Source organism: Danio rerio, chromosome 6, assembly GCF_049306965.1.
Source record: "Danio rerio strain Tuebingen ecotype United States chromosome 6, GRCz12tu, whole genome shotgun sequence".
NCBI classification, from domain to species: Eukaryota; Metazoa; Chordata; class Actinopteri; order Cypriniformes; family Danionidae; genus Danio; species Danio rerio.
The window spans coordinates 18,271,414-18,288,815 of record NC_133181.1 but is presented as its reverse complement, the minus strand read 5'-3'; the positions used below and the strand labels follow the sequence as shown (position 1 = coordinate 18,288,815).

The 17,402-nt window shown below is 36.3% G+C and overlaps 1 protein-coding gene across 5 annotated transcripts; it reads left to right on the top strand.

The window, feature by feature from the left end:
- Positions 1 to 23: 23 nt before the first annotated feature.
- LOC137488052 (serine/threonine-protein kinase pim-3-like) lies at positions 24 to 16,533 on the top strand. 5 transcript variants are annotated; one of them, XR_012407756.1, is made up of 12 exons: positions 35 to 230; positions 851 to 895; positions 1,026 to 1,196; positions 1,319 to 1,401; positions 1,516 to 1,566; positions 1,643 to 2,015; positions 2,141 to 2,320; positions 7,054 to 7,229; positions 11,250 to 11,455; positions 11,523 to 11,667; positions 11,914 to 11,980; positions 14,013 to 14,253. XR_012407756.1 is itself a non-coding variant. In XM_073953863.1 (9 exons), exons 1-9 carry the CDS (start codon positions 170 to 172, stop codon positions 2,628 to 2,630), a joined length of 1,089 nt encoding a protein of 362 aa, XP_073809964.1. In that variant the 5' UTR covers positions 29 to 169; the 3' UTR covers positions 2,631 to 5,157. The 5 variants fall into 5 exon arrangements, 2 of the variants coding, with proteins under 2 accessions (XP_073809964.1, XP_068070586.2); XR_012407758.1 differs by lacking the exon at positions 35 to 230 and having other exon boundaries at positions 596 to 895; positions 11,250 to 11,362; positions 11,543 to 11,667; XR_012407757.1 differs by lacking the exons at positions 11,250 to 11,455; positions 11,523 to 11,667; positions 11,914 to 11,980 and having other exon boundaries at positions 24 to 230; positions 14,013 to 16,533.
- Positions 16,534 to 17,402: the final 869 nt, after the last annotated feature.

Below are 17,402 nucleotides of genomic sequence, written 5' to 3'. Positions count from 1 at the left end.
TGCGTTGGCCATTTACTACGCAAGGAGTGACGTCAGGGACGTCAGTCACATGACCTTTCGTAATGCCCTGCTTCAGCGTGATTCGGCAATAATATGAAATTTAGCGTAAATAAACTCCTAGAAATGTGTTCCTCAGAAAATAATACAATAATTTTTCTGAAAACAGTTTATGATTCCTGTAGATCTCCCGAATGGAGAACAATTTCATCTTTGTCCACTTCTTCATTATGGTAAGTTACATTTATAGAAGAGCTCGTTTGTTTGGTAATGTTTATTAAAAACTTTATTCTTGAATTTCTGTGTGATTTTCGTTAAAGATTTCTCTGCTGCTAATGTCGGTGGTGACGCTATCAAGTTTTACTGAAAGCTGATAGGCCTATTACAATGATAGTTATTTAATTTTATAACAAGAGCTTTTAATTAATTATTATTAATAATTAAGATTTAGGAAATCGAATAACTGCATGAATTGTATTCATGAAAATAAAAAAATATCTCAGGCACGCAAGGTCACGCCATTATTAGTTGCTATAGCAACGCGTGTTATTGTATGATTTCTGACCGCATATAAAAACAATCAAACCCATCGCAATCTGTTGGTTGAGAGACGAGGCGACTTTGCAGAGCATTTCTGTGCGATTCCTGAGATTTCTGAAGCTGTTGGAGGATTTCTGAGAAAGATTTATTTTAAAGAGCACAATTTCTCTAATCATCTTTATTTTAGTTATTTTTCTGATTATTTTTTTAAACACATTTTTGTTGCTCTTATTTCATTCCTTCTTCTTCTTTTTCTTTACTTTGTTTTACATTTATTTTTTATATTTGTCTGTATTTGTCTGTTTTATTGCAGGTTGGAGGAGATTGTCCATGTCCCACATGGGTGAAGAAAGAGGAGGTGAGTGTTTTTAATCTTTCATTTGTTTGTCATTGTATATCACTGTATGATGCTGTATGATGTTTGACTAATATGAAAAGGATTACAGAAGTTAACAAAAAAGATTCATTAAAAATGTTTTGATATACAGAAGATACACGGGACTGCACCACTGAGCTTCCTGGTTTTTTGGCTCCTGTGCCTTCACATTTGGCTGATTCTGCATCCACAGACCAGAGGAACAGCAAGAGGAAAAGGCAGAGCAGCAGTCAGCAAACACTGTCCACCTCGTCCAGCAGACCAGCCAAACGCTCTCGCAGAGGTCAGCACAGCTCATCTTTTAGATCTTATGGCTCAGTTAGGAAATGATTTGTCATTGTAGAGACCCCAGCATGTTTTCTCTTTCTCTCTTTTCTTCATTTCTTGTGCTCTTCTGTGTTGCAGACTTGTACCAGAAGGGCCCGTTGCTGGGACGAGGTGGATTCGGCTCTGTGTTTGCTGGGATGCGCAGGTCTGATGGACTGCCAGTAAGAGATTTTCTTCCCTCCTTTGTTCAGACATGCTTTAGAAATGTTGCTGTCAGTAAATGTCATGTGTCACAATCAGGCAGGTGTGATTTACTCTGCTTTTCCTGTCTGCAGGTGGCCATCAAGTACGTGTCGAAGGACCGGACCCCCGAGCGACTGAAAGTTGTATGTTTTGATGTGAATCTGTTGTGTTTGCTGTGTTTGATTGAGTTCTGGATATAATGGAGGGTTTGTCCTGCAGGATGGTCAGGGTCGGCTGCCGCTGGAGGTGGCATTGATGACCCGTGTCACATCAGCTCCTGCCTGCCCCAGTGTCCTGCAGCTGCTGGACTGGTTTGACCGTCCCAGGCGCTACATCCTGATCCTGGAGCGACCGGATCCTTGCCAAGATCTCCAGAGCTTCTGTGAGGAGAACGGCTGTCTGGATGAGCGTCTTGCAAAGAAAGTGCTGGTGCAGCTGATTGCCGCCCTAAAACACTGCGAGAGCCGCGGCGTCCTGCACCGGGACGTCAAACCAGAAAACCTCCTGATCTCCACAGAGTCCCAGGACATCAAGCTGCTGGACTTCGGCTGTGGAGATCTGCTGAAGCGCTCGGCCTACAAATACTTTGCAGGTGAGTTTGAGTTACAGAAGGAAACGTTCTGTTGATGTTTGTGAACTTCTGCTGATCCACTAAAGGGAATTTGTCTGTACTGGAGCATGTTGAGCAGATGTTTGTGGTCTTCTTATGTCTCTCAGGCACTCCTGCATACGCTCCTCCTGAGTGGTTTCGTAGACATCGCTACCATGCGACTCCAGCTACAGTCTGGTCAGTAGGAGTGACGCTCTACAACATCATGTGTGACCGTTTCCCATTCAGAGGCGCACAGAGGGTCACGTCCAGAAGCAGACTGACCTTCCCCAGGAGCTTGTCAACAGGTAAGAGATTCAGACACATTCAGAGATAGCCTGGCGAGCGAGCAGAAGTGTGTTGTTGTGTGGTTCTGAAGACGGTGTTGTGTGTAACAGAGTGCCGTCAGCTGATTCGCTGGTGTCTCAGTGCAGCACCGGCTGATCGACCCAGTTTAGATGACATTGAGAGCCATCCCTGGTTGCACTGCACAGGTGGCCAGTGACATTACACTTATCTAAATCCAGCAGTCATGGCTTGGGTTGCATTGTCAGGTTCAGTGTAGATAAACGCTGTCAATGATTTGTAGAAGGAGAGCAGGAGGGGCAGAGGAACTGAGGAGAACAGATCCTGATCCTGAGCTTCCTCTGCTGCATCTGTGAGCCTCTGTGTGAAGCTGTACGAGCTGAAGACACACACACACACACACACACACACACACATCACACACACACACAAGCTAGTCTACAGTTGACAAATGTACAGTTTCTAGACCACTTAGAGAAAAACGGGGGAAGGTGTTAAATAAATCATAAACAATAAAGTTATTTTATACGCAATTACAGCAGTTTTTTTTTGTCTTTACTGGTTTCACTAAAATGTAAATGTTCAAACCAAGGGCAGCACAGTGACTCAGTGGTTAGCACTGTAACTTCACAGCAAGAAGGTCGCTGGTTCGAGTACCAGCAGGGCCAGTTGACATTTCTGTGTGGAGTTTGAATGTTCTCCATGTGTTGGCATGGGTTTCCCCCACAGTTCAATGACATGTGGTTTATGTGAATTGAATAAACTAAATTGGCCATAGTGTGTTTGTGCATGTGAGAGTGTGTGGATGTTTCTCAGTACTGGGTTGAAGCTGGAAGGGCATCTGCTGTGTAAAACATATGCTGGATATTTTGGCGGTTCATTCCCCTGTGGCGACCCCTGATGAATAAAGGGACTAAGCTGAAGGAAAATGAATGAATGAACACAGACACTGGAGGAATTAGGAGACTCTGTTCAGTCAGATATGATCATGCTGTCTGTAGTGTGCTGAACTAACTAGACCAAACCTTTATTTGCAATATTTGATGTCTAAATTTAAAACATAAAAATCTAAACTAGCCGAATTGTTTTACTTAAACACAGATCTGTCGATAATAAACTCAGTAAATGTCCATACACGCATGCTGATATTTAACAAATGTTTTTTTTATTTTGAGTGATCTTCAATTTTAGGTAAAAAAGAAAAGTTTCTATGAGAATTTGAAATGAACAATATTGTGTTTTTGTGGACATTGAACTACAAAATTTTCAACATTGAAGAGTGCTGAATAGTTTTTTGATTTAATCTTCAATTCCAAGTTAGAAAAAATACAAATACTAAACTTCTTACGAGAATTTAAAGTAAACACTACTGTGTTTTTCTTCTTTTGTGCATATCAAATTGCAAATTATCCCAATATAGCGCAATAAATCTCTTTTTAGGACGATCTTCAGTTTCAGGTTAGAATACAATTATAATTTAAAAAATAACTTTATTTAAACAATATGTTTTTTTCATGTGTAGGTCAACGTTTCAACAGCTCAATCATTTTAAAAAGCATGTGCTCAAACTAAAAGAAGTAAAAAAGTGCTTTTGTGGTGCAGGGTCACGTCTCTCCTCAGTAAGTGATCATAGACAACACAAGGGGGCAATGTTCAGCACAGAGAATCACAGTTTAACTAAAACGTATAAGACAGCGTGTTTTTCATCATCTCAACAGTTTGTCTAATGAAACACACAATAATTTAACATTTATTTTAACAAATACAGCTCATAGTGTTAATAACATTGTTTACTCTACACTTTGTACCGTGATCATGATGATTGTTTCCTTCAGTAATAAGCACTTTTCATATTTGCTTATTTATTTAGCTGTCTTTATCTTATAGCACTCTGTCTTGCTTTCTATATTTTTATCTTAACACAATCTCTACATTTTAAAAGATTTGTTTGCTTAAAATGAGTTCACAACTAAAATTAATGAACAAACTATTTGTTTTCTGAAACTAAATTTTCTTCTGATTTGACTGCTGGACTGATCCATGATTGGGGGTGGGGGGACACAATTGCACACATGCTATTTAAGGTAAAATGTATTTGTTAAAGCCTTATCCTACAAAATATGACAGGAAATTACATTATTAGTATTTATTGTGGGCCTCCAGACTTTCTTGGGGCCCTAAGCGGATAATATAACTTTTCATTAATAAAAATACCAAGTTTTGGCATTAAAGGTGTGTTTAACTTACTCATTAGGCAGCAACAAACATTTAATTCATATTGTAAGTTCTCTGAACTTAACATTTAAATTTCTTTAAATGATTCACCATGTCATTTAAAATGATTGGTTGTGCTTGAGATTCTGCCTTGACAACCGTGCTGATTGATCAATATATGTTATATGACACAAGGTGGTCATTTTGCTTGTGATGCTGAATTCTCCTGAAGCGCAGCAAGACAGAGGCACTACCTGAACCCATCTGACGAAAGAGAAAAGTAGTTCAGTGTAGATAAACGCTGTCAATGATTTGTAGAAGGAGAACAGGAGGGGCAGAGGAACTGAGGAGAACAGATCCTGATCCTGAGCTTCCTCTGCTGCATCTGTAAGGCTCTGTGTGAAGCTGTACGAGCTGAAGACACACACACACACACACACATGCACACACACCAGCTCAGAGTGTAAACTAGTATGTGTTTTTAAAATGAGAATATGCAATGAAACAAATATATAATATAAATGAGTAAAACAAGCCAAGAGTAATCTAAATGTTTTTCATAATTAAAAATGGTTGTTTATATTCTGTCCAAGAATTCTGTCCTTTTCAAAGAAAATGAACAATAAAATTGAATAAAAAGTAAAAAAAAAAAAAAAAGTCTTTACTGTTTTCAATAAAAAATAAATCTTAAACTTTTTTCTTCTCCAGTAAACAAAATGTTTAAAGTCTGCATGAACTTGAAGTTGCGACTTTTTTTTTGTATTGTGACAAAAGTTCCTAGAGAAACTGAATATTAAATGACAGCGAGCTGATTGGATGTAGTAAAGTAGGCATTTCATTTAGTAAGATTGGGAAAAGTGTTTGGCCAAAGATATTACAACCTAACAGACACATCCTGCTCACCATTTCTGCTTAGTGTCAAAACTGACAGTTGGAGCAGCGTGGTTAAATATGTTAGTCATGCCCAATTCCTAAGATGTACGTAATCTGACAATTTAACAGAAAAACAAACAGGAAGTGCATTTTTGTATTTCAATTAAGATTATAAGGGCAAACAAGTTTTGTTTTTTAATGACATGCACAGATAAATAGTTCCCCACAACACTAGCAATGTGAGCTAACAAAATCATACGGTTAATTTTGTCATAAGTTAACGGGGACTTTAAAATTAACAGAGACTCACTCACTATCAGTATGATTCTTTAAGAGAAATGGAAACACAGATCAAATTATTTATTGATATAATACATGCTTTATACAGCAAATAAGTGTTGCTAGAATACAAGCACAAGATGCTAAACTACATGCTTAGCACTTTCCCATAGAAAACCATTCTAAAGTAAACACTAAACATTCAGTTACAATATCTTACTCCAAATGTTTACAATTTGTTACTTTGATCAGTTCATGACAAGGGTTACAAAGCATGTTTACAAACATCTGCTTTATAATAAACTACAGTAAGGGCTAACAGAGTACAGTTAATAAATAATCATGTTGCATTTCAGTAACACACTGATAATAAATATACATATGTGTTTCCATGACATAAATGACCAGGTATTATTTCTGCTATAAATATGGCAATAAATAAATGCAGTGGGGCTGGATGGTATCATGTATATATCATTACCGTGGAATCAAATGTGTACTGAAAAAGAGTTTTCTATTCTGTTTATATTTCGAAATGTAGGTGTAGTTAGCTCACGTCTAGCATGCGTAAGGCTGAGAAAGACTCTCTGGCAGTGTTGTCAATTGCTTTATATTTGTGCTGCTCGATATTGGAAAAATCTGACATTGCATTTTTTTTTTTTGTTTTGCTGCGATATACATTGCGATAGGAATATAATTTCACCAGATGATTTGAATAGCTATATTTGGAAAGCTTTTATTAATTTAGATCGACTTGGATGATCAAGACTTTTTCTATGCAGTTCATCTGCATAAATTATAACAAATTACAAGCAATAATAAATAAATAAACAGTGCTTTATGCTTTTCTGGGGAGTGGAACAGTATTCAAGTACAGAAACGAAACAATCAAATGTAAAATAACATGGTCATCATTGGATAAATAATGTCAAATTTTGATAATATCTTTATCTTTTAATCATTATTAAAATTAATCCTGCATTGTGACTATTGCAAATACACACATTGCGATATCGATGCTCAAACAATATATTGTTCACCACTACTTTATATTTTCAACAAAAAGGATCACAAAGTTTATTCATACAAATATTTATACAAGAAATGTAATATTTGTATTTTAAAGGGGAAAACAACTGTTTATTTCCTTAAAGTGTTTACATGTTTGTAATTTCATTTTTGAGTTATTTACTTGGGATATATTTTATATTTGTGATTAGATGTTACTTGAGAAATGTTTATAATGATATTAATAAGGTTTGACCATAAAACTGTGAAATGTGAGATACAGTGGAATTTGTTGTTCATCTGAAGTCATGTTTTATTTACAAAATACACCAGAGATGTTAATGTCTGTTAACTTTACCAGGTAATGATCATCATTTTTGTCATGAAGACTCCTGCTCCGCACCAGAGCCAATGCCTTCCACTGATTGACCAATGGTTCCTGTTCCTGGTTTACCTGTCGCTGGTCAGAAGGAGCAGGATCTGAGGGATTGTCTCAACATCCATCAGTCCACTCTCAGCGGGATTAGAAACACTTGGGTCAGTTTATTTATTTAACTTTCTTGGCGCAGTTGGAATTTGGATGTCTCCTAAGGACATTAAAGCCACGATGACAAGTGTGTGTTCGGCAAGAAGACTTACACCTAGTTTTCATTAGCTGTGTTTCCATCCAAAGAGATTTATCCACAAAACTGGAATATTGCATAAGACATTTGTGAATAAAGCACTGTTTCCATCTAAGAGAACAAAACTGGTCACTTCCTGATAAACCGGCACCAAATATAAAAAAGAAAAAGGGAATTTGCTGTGGTAGGAGAAAACACTGTGGTCCTTTCTCTTATATAATAAATGACTTGCACCTGGAGATAATAATACTGAACCAGTCTAAGGATGAACTTTGGCTGAATGATTTTAGAATGGCCAAAACAACATGTCAGATGCTCTACATTGTGGTCGGTCCACTTGTTTGTCTAATGCTGTACCATCACTCCTAGTTATCACATAATCTTTTAAAACAAAATCACATGACTTTCTTTGATGCGCATGTTGGAATTTATTTCAGTAAATGTCTTTCCATCATAGTTGGATGATTCAATTCAGCCTTTTTATTCTATGTTTGATGTAATCTCAACTGAAACATGGAGAGAGGGTGGGAAAGATTAGACAAAAAAAAACAATCAGCCAATATTGTATTTATATCAATATCACATATCACAGCTCTGCCAGTGAGGGTGGTTGAGCTCAAGCGCATCAAATGAAAAGCAAATAGGAAGCGTCTTGAAAATGGCGGGTTATGTCAGATACTAGAGAGCATTTGAATGATCAAGATTTGATGAGAAACTGAAGTATGAGGTGATGGGGAAAAAATCATTGATCCATTTAGACGAAAGTGAGAAACTGCAAGCTTTGGATGCTTATATCAGTTTTATATCTTCAAAAGACAAATTCTGTCACTCGCTGACATGTAAAAAAAATATTTTAATTTCACATTATCTTCAAAGCAACAGTCACAAAAATGACACAATTAGGATCAAAGCCTAAGGGCCCTTTCACACACTCAGCGCAATAAGGTGCAAGGTGTGTATGGCGTGATTAGTTGCTATTTTCAGATCAGCACAACTGAAATTTTCATGCTTTGCACCACGTTGTTTAAATAGCAAATCCATTTGTGCCACTTTGTGGACTCATGGGTGTTCTGGTCTAAAAATGTGGTGTGTTAAGGCGTATTGTTGGCGCATTGCTATTTTGAGGAACTGAAATAGGCCACGCTATTGACCAGATGAATGCTGGTTTAAAGTCCTGTGCAGAGCGTTAGCTAAAGTTAAAGAGTAAAAGTAAAGCAAAGAGAAATTAAAGAGGCCGACTGGAGGAGGCTCAGTCTTCATCCTCGAACAGATGATCTGTCTAACTGTTTTCTCACAAGTGAAGTGTTTAGTTTTTCCACTTACAAAGTCCACCATGTATATAGAAAATGAGCCATGGTGCAACACAGCTGACTCTTACTATACGTTCACACCGAAAGCGTCAAGAGCGTCAAAGGTCGCTTTGGGCACCCTGGTGACAACGCTGTCTGCCTTCACCTTTGGCGGCAAGAGCGTCAAAATTCGCTACATTGATCTTGTATTTAAAGGGGCCGTTGCAGCATATCAGTCACATTCCCACATAAAACATGCTTTCAAGCGTGAAAATGTTGCACACTTTTTATCAAATTTATTTAACAATGGAAGATCAAGTTGCATGTGGTGTGGCTTTGCTGCACTTAATTATCTAATGTGTCCATATGTCTGAAATATTCTGAAGCAGCAATACTGTTTTGTGCTGAGATTCCCGCTTTTTTAAGGAAAAATATATATAACATTAATTCACATGAGTAACTCACCAGTAACTTTTTAATGTATGTTCCTGTGAGAAAACATTGCAAATAATTGGAAATCCAGTGACCGCAATAATCAAACCTGTGGAAACAACTGTGGTCAGAACCAAAGTTCACTGTGACTGTGTTCTCTGGACTGCTCTCGTGCGGCAGACTTCTACATTCTGATTGCTTGCTGCCGAACCACATCATAGCTCATTACCAAAAAGTTAACTTGATTTCAACTCTCTTCGACGCCCACACCAGTGAAGGCGCGCTGCACTACTCCTCACTGCCGACTTTCATTGAAAATGAATGAATTCCGGCTACTTTGGCGCTGTCGCCGCTTTCGGTGTGAACATACGGCTAAAGATGAGACTCTGATTGGTTTAATGCACATTTTGCTGAAAACACACCCATAACTCATGAAAAGAATAAGCACAACCCTGTCGGACCATGCGCCAGAGCACAGAACATATTTTCCTGTCCTTAAAATAGCAAAATTGGATTCAGACATGGTCTTAATGCTTTTGTTCCATGCACTTTAGACTTTATGCTTAGATTGATAAAATAGAGACCTTTAAGGGGCAGTTTCAAAGAGTTATAAAATAATTTTGTATGGTATTTTGAGCTGAAACGTCACATACACACCCCAGGATCATCGGAGACTTATTTTAGATCTTGTAAAAAGGGGCATAATACTGTAGGTCCCGTAACATTGTTATTTCAGACTGGGTCTCTGCTTCATCAGTGTCTGGGTGATTGCCTGTCATTGTGGACCAGTAGTTGACATGTCTAAACACTACTTTATTTCCAATACGAGGCACAGAGAGACAACTCATTTGTATTTAAGGCACATACACAGAAACAACACTTTTTAATCTGACAAAACAACTGACATTTTCAACAGTTTAAAACAAAAACAATGTATATAAATAAAGATATGTAGAGTATTTAAAGCTGAAATTTCACAGACACATTCTGGGGACACCAAAAATAAAATAAGTGAATAATAGGTGCCCTTTAAATGATTAGTTCTCTTCCAGAATAAAACGTTACAGATAATGTACTCACCTCCTGACAGTGTGCCACTGCAGTAGACACATTTCATGGTTATTAAGGTTGATGAGTCGTCAATAAATGATGATCAATTAAGGGAATTTATAATATCAGGCATCACATACAGCATTACTCATATTGAGCAGTTCTATCACTTTATACACTGGGTCGGTAATGTGCAATGCTTTAAAATGTGCAGTTTTATTCTGAAACAGGAAGACAATGGCCAATTTCAGCATCTTGAATGGGGTGGGACATATCAAATACCAGAAGAGCATTTGATTGGTCAGCAGATGTGATGAGCATCTGAAGTTTGAGGTGTCATCAAATAATTTCTTGTTTCATTTTGCAGGAAATATCAAATCCTAAAAAAGTATTTACATTTTTTTAAGAAAATGACCAATCATCATGCTAGGCAGGCGAGGCAGTGGCGCAGTAGGTAGTGCTGTCGCCTCACTGCAAGAAGGTCGCTGGTTCGAACCTCGGCTCAGTTGGGGTTTCTGTGTGGAGTTTGCATGTTCTCCCTGCCTTTGTGTGGGTTTCCTCCGGGTGCTCCAGTTTCCCCTACAGTCCAAAGACATGCGGTACAGGTGAATTGGGTAGGCTAAATTGTCCGTAGTGTGTGTGTGAATGTGTGTGTGGATGTTTCCCAGAGATGGGTTGCTGCTGGAAGGGCATCCGCTGCGTAAAAACTTGGCACTGTACTAAAATGTTGTGTGTTGTAAATGTATCTGATCAGGGGACATAACAGATACAACTATAGTGACTGTGATGATGAAAATTTATTTGGAAAAAAGAGACTGGAAAAGAAAGGCAGAATGGAGGATCTTTCAGAAATTGATGCAGCACCGCAAGTACCATCACCACCAATGACTATGGCAGAATCCTTAAGAACACCATCAAGATGCACAGTTACTTTACGTTCCAGTACCCCTAGGAACATTTACAGTCCTTGTTCCAGTGCAGTTGGAGATCAAGACAGAACTTATTGCAACTCGTCATGTCTTTGTAAGAATTCAAAACATCAGTAAATTTGTAAAGGCTTAATGCAGCTAGAAAGTAAAGATTAACTAGAGAACAACAGCAGTATCTATCCCACTGTTGAGATATATGAGATGTTATACTAATTCATTATTTGTGTTTTTTAGCATTACTGACTGAACTTATAAAATCACAAGAGGTCATAAAGCAGCAACTGGACCTGATTCTCAAAAATCAGCAAAAACAAAGCAGTACTCTGCAGCGGGATGAAACTCCAGATGCAAGCACATTTGACCTTCCTTTGTCCAATTTATTTGATTTAGAAAAGCTTGAACATCAACTAAAGGAGCAGCCCGAACAAAGGAAGAAAGTGGTAAGTTCAAGCTCTTTTGTATTTCATAGATTTTTTTTTTTATTTTAATTTATTTTTTGTTTGTTAGTTTATTTTACTTATTGGTAGGTTTTCCACTAAAGAAGCAGTGTGGCGTATCCTAGGAAAGCTTTCCTTGGCTAAACAAATGAACTGGAGTGGGGCAAACCAAAAAGTGGCTTTTCGTGCACTCACCCTAAGGACTGTCGTAGTCAGTAAGTTGATTTGAAATATACATTTCAATACATTTAGAGGCTGTTATTCATCTGTGCCAAAATACCTTTTATGCAGAATGTGTATTTAAATCATTAACCAGAGGAACAAAGAATCTTTATATAATGTGATTTTAAGTCCCATTTAGGTTGTACTTATGTGAGAGCAAACATGAATCTGTTTTTTTTTTTTTCGATTAACATTTGTACTTGTTCACAACAAATCATCTGTTTATCTTTTAATCACAGATGCAGTGAGGACAAATGTCCATACCAATAGCGCCACTGATGAAGAGGTGGAGAAATACATCACAAGGTGGCTACAACTTGCTCCTGATAGGGTTGATGGAAGGAAGGAAAGAGAGCAGCTAATGTGTCAAATGTCTAAATCACTTTATTTTTTTAAATTATTTTATTTTATAACAACATTTTAAGTGTATTAAGATGTTCCCTGATACTTGGGCAATTTGTTTCTTTCACTTTCTCTATATATATATAGAGAAAGTATATTCATGCTATATTCATATATATTAGCTATATATATTCATGCTATTTCTTTATATATACAAACATATATATATATGTGTGTGTGTGTGTGTGTGTGTGTGTGTGTGTGTGTGTGTGTGTGTGTGTGTGTATATATATATATATATATATGTGTGTGTGTGTGTATATATATATATATATATGCTATTTCTTAAACTGGTTTCTGTTCAGGTTTCTATAAAAAAATAGCTGTTTTAAGATGTCTTGTGCAATTTCATAGATTTTTACATGGGTATTTTAAGTTGTTTCCTTTTTTTAATTTTGTGCAGTTTCAAAGCTTTTTTTTACAGTCTATTTGGAAACTTTTGTGTTTGTGCAATTTCAGAATTTTTTAAAAATCTTCCTGTTTACTTAAATTTGTTTATAATGTGTCATTATTCTGCAGCTTCATTGTTATTGCTTTATTGAAATTTTTAATTCTTGAGCAGTACAACATGTAATCAATTTTATTATTATTTGTTTAATACTTGTTTAATCAATAAATGTTTTTTGTTATTTATTGTGTCCTTTGTTTGATTATTTGCAATGTAGGACATGTATGCTGTTTGCAATTTATTCAAAGGTTAAACGCTTATTTACTGTTATATCAACACAAATGGTCTATAAGTTGTGACTATATTGTTCTCTGGTGACTTAAACTGTATTTACACACACACACACACATAAATAAATATAAATTAGAGACACAGCTTAGATACCGATTGAGGGACGTAAACAACAACATTGGTTCTCATTCTTTCCTGGATTACATTTTTAATTAGCTCCCAGGAATCCAAAAAGGTCCACATATTGATTTTATAATGGAAGTCGTTTTAACATTAAGATATGATTAAATTGCCATTGCTTATATACTCAAAAGATGGCGTTACAGGGACCCAAATCCTAACAGAATTATTATCTACAGTGCTTCACGGAAATCATGCACTGCACGTTTAATCAGGGTAATTGCATTTGGTGGCGCGGTGGCGTTGCTGTGGTTACTATAATCAGTGACGTTCTAAAAAAGAATGTGTTCGAAAAGCCGTCGATGACGTTGAGAAAGTGTGAGCTGCATTAAGTGTCTGACCATCGCTGACATTAGCGGTATGTAAAGATCTTTCTAAAAGTATCATTTTAAGTTGTTATATTTGGTTGTTTCTACGTGCTTTTGGTGACGGACAAAGATTTTACTATTTCTCTGTCTAGTTAGACTGTGGATTGTACTGAATGTTGGTTGGAATGTGAGATTGCCTTCTTAACTTATTTTGGCGACTTGTCAATTTTAGGCATTTGAATATATCTATTTTTCTAGTTTGTGTATTCTGTTGTCTTCTTTAACAGCTTATTCATTATCGTAGAATGATTTTTGTTATGTTGTCAAGTTGGTAAACCGATAGATAAAACATTTTTGTTTGTTTATATGCTTCATTTGTATATTGCTATTTAAAATTTGCAGATTGTTATTTGTTATATCATCAGATTAATTGATCTGTTATAATGTATTTGTATGCTGTCAGCTTTAACACATATTCCATATTACTGCTGTATTTATTTACTGTTTTATTTATTTGTAATTTATGTCGTCGGCCTGTTCAACATTTGTAGCTTTTGATTGTTATTTCTTTTATTTACAGCTTTACTAATTATTGTAACACATTTATTTATTATAAGTTCATAGATTGTCATCTAGTAGAGTATTTACTTATAGCTGCGAAATATTAGTTAGAACAGAATCAGACTGGAGACAATGGTAGATGAAACCTTCAAAGAATGGTGTTAAGTTTAATTAAGGACTTGACATCTTTTTTAATTGTATTTTGCAGATCAGAAGGGACCACATGGAGAAAAAAAAGGAAAATTACACACCACAGCAACGACTGGAAATGGAAAAACAGATGGACGGCTGCATCGATGGAAGTCCTTCCAGGATGAAAGGGGTGTTGTTAAGTATAGATAAGTGGTTCTCAAACCTTTTCACTTTAGAAAGAATTTGTCTCTCGAAGTACGACCTATGCCTATATAAAATGTGTTTAAATTAAGTTAATTAAAATCATTACCATTCGTAAAAAGTAAAAAAATAAATAAATGCTGTACTTAAAGGTAAAGTATTAGCATATAGGAGCTTATATTCATCAAAACCTGGAAATGTAGCTCGGGCCTCATAAATTTATGTCATCTTATTCATATCATATACAAACCAAATTGCATGTACATATGATATATTTGAATGGGGGAGACCAGGGATAGTTGTGCTTCTATTATATTTCTCTACAGATCTTTAAGATCTTACTTTACAAGTGTCTGCTATTAAATTGCATATAAGTTAATTTTCAGCGCATACAGAAATCGTGAATCCTTTTTAGTTTCAAACAGGAGGAGTGAAATGTACAATTCAGCCCACAGTTTGGGTTAGTTGGGTAATTTAACATTATAAAATAAGAATTAAGACCTAAAAAATGGATTTGAAAGCTTTTTATTCAGCATTGAGCTTTCAATATAATTTGTGTCTCTGTGTTTCAAAGCTGAATAAAATGTGCATCAGATTCAACAATTGAACACTATTTGTGTTTGCAGCCTTCATGAGCCCACAGAGTTCAAACACTGAGCTCAAACTACTTTTGACTTTCTCTTTAAAGAGCTATAGGAATACTGAAATTAAATCAAATAAAGACATTTTTGAATCTGCTTGGGGTTGGTGGAAACATTTCACCGACGTTACGAGCAAGTTACTAGCTTTTATTCTTACAACTGACCCAGTGTTATGTGGCCATGAATCTGTTCTCCCACAGCAAACAGCTAAAACATTATCACCAACAATGTGGATTAAATATATCCACACACAGATTACATGGGTTTAACTACAAATCAGGCATTGATATCTTAAAAATAATTCAAGTAAAAAATATTACTTTGCTGAAACGTAGTGTTTCCTCTCTAATATCTGCTGTGTCTGCTACAGAACCTGGTCAGTCATCCACGGCCAGAAGGGTTAGGAAGTGCGAGATTGATTTGTGACTATTTCCTGGTTTCTCCCCCGTGAAATCTAAACATTAACCTGTATTTTTAATATATGATTTAAAATTACATATTTCAATTAGAGATTAGATCTGCTCACAGTGCGTCATTTACAGTATGTGTTTTAGAAAACTGAGTGATTATTAGGGATGCACCGATACCACTTTTTTATAAAACGATATGAGTATTTTAATTTATGTTCTAGCCGATACCGAGAACTGATACCAATACTTCATAGATTTGGTTTCGATGAAGTTTATTTATTTATTTATTCATTTAGTTTTTGCTTGTTGCAAGGATAACCACAAACATCTTTAAGAGAAGGCTTTTCCAAGCCAAAAATATACACACATTGTTGATAAACCTGCAAATCCAGACCTTATCTATTAAAGATTAACTGTGGACATTTAAATGATGAGTTATCCTTGCGCTGACATCCCTCCACGACTTCACACATTACATAAAGTGTGTGCAGTGTACGTTAACTTTTGAAGTCACTCTCTTACACTGCATATTCGGGAAGCATAAAACCCTGTTATGGGCGATTTTTTCATATTTACGAGTCCTGCCGTTAATCCGCAGGTCAGGTATAAAGTAGGCTATACTTGATGCTATACTTTAAGTTTAACTATAGGTGGGTCACGGCTAGATAAGATCAATAGCCATAATTACTCAAAGCATACTCTCCTTTTAAAAATCATGCGACCATCATCTCACAATGTTTAATAATAATCTTATTTTTATTAAAACGAGTGATTTAGCAATGCCGCGCCACTGACAAGCCAACTGCAGATCAAACAAAGCAACTATCGCGGCAACCTTTTTCTGAATTTCAGCTGTTCTTTTTTGCATTTGATTATTATGCGTTCAATGTTAAAAAAATCAATAATGAATAGAGTGTATCCTGCGTTTGTGCGTTTTATCACTGAAGCTGCCCTTTTTCAAAACTAAAAGTTGCTTTGTCTCTCTGGCAATATTTCAGCTTTATCTAATGAAAAGTTAATTTAGATGAGCCAATATTCAAAAATTGCAGTAAAGTAACTGTGACGTGCGGCCACACATCGAATCTGAGGTCTGTTCTCATCTCTCTCTCGCTGTCATCCAGACATTGATACATAGACACCACACAAGTCATGTCGCAAAACTGAGGCTGGTACCAGCTGACAGGTAGAATAGCTGAAGCCTTTGCGAAATCTGTCAAATACAGCACTGAAATGAACAGGCATAAATGTCTTTGACCCAAAAAGTCTATCAGTAGGATATCTGTAAAAACGCAATCAGAGCCAATGTTATGTAGAAATTGTGTAGCCTAATAATTATATTAATTTTAATAAAAAAGAAAATCAAAATAAATAATTCATTGCATTTTTCGTTTGCTAAAAAATATACAAAGGGTGGCTAGTTTGTATTAATGTGTTGTAATATTAATTAAATGTGTTTAGCCTATTTAAGCTTAACGGTTATATATACTGCCAATAGGCAAGCCATTCAAAAAATATTATTTTATTGTGTACTGGGTTAGAATTAGGGATGCTCAAAATAATCGATTAACCGTTAACCGAAAGGGTGCGTTTGTGACCGATTAATGCTATCAGTTAAACGATTAAAATTATTATTTTATATATTTTTAGTTTGGCTGCATAAGCGGCCGATTGAATGCGCCTTTGCGTTAAGAGGGGCATCTTTTGCACGCGGCTCATCCCAGAGCAGCAGTTTGTGTTGTCAAGACAACTACAGAGAACTTTTAAAGAGCTTGGTTTCCGCTACATTCATTCTTCCATGGCGGGGACCAAAATGCATCCCGCCACGGCTACATTACCCATTCAAAACATTCAGTTATTGTTGTTGTTGTTTTTAATAGCGGATTATAATCACAACAAAACGTATTAAAAGGTAAGTGGATTATAACAGCGCAAACTTTTTTGTAACCATATAGTGCTGTGCGCTATTGTTTAATCCTTTGGGGTTACGTGCTGACTGACTGAATGACTGACAGGTGCGCGATGCGTGAGGCCAGCAAACACGCAGAAGCTTTCAGTTAAGATGAACAGTTTCTATAGTTATACTTTATTTATAGATAAAGTATGACTCTACATATAATCACTCTATCTTGCTGGCGTTTATGGCCGTTTCGCTTTACTTCAGGACGCATTAACACCGCTCTGAAGGTCTAATCGCTGTTTTAAGTTATCCAGAGC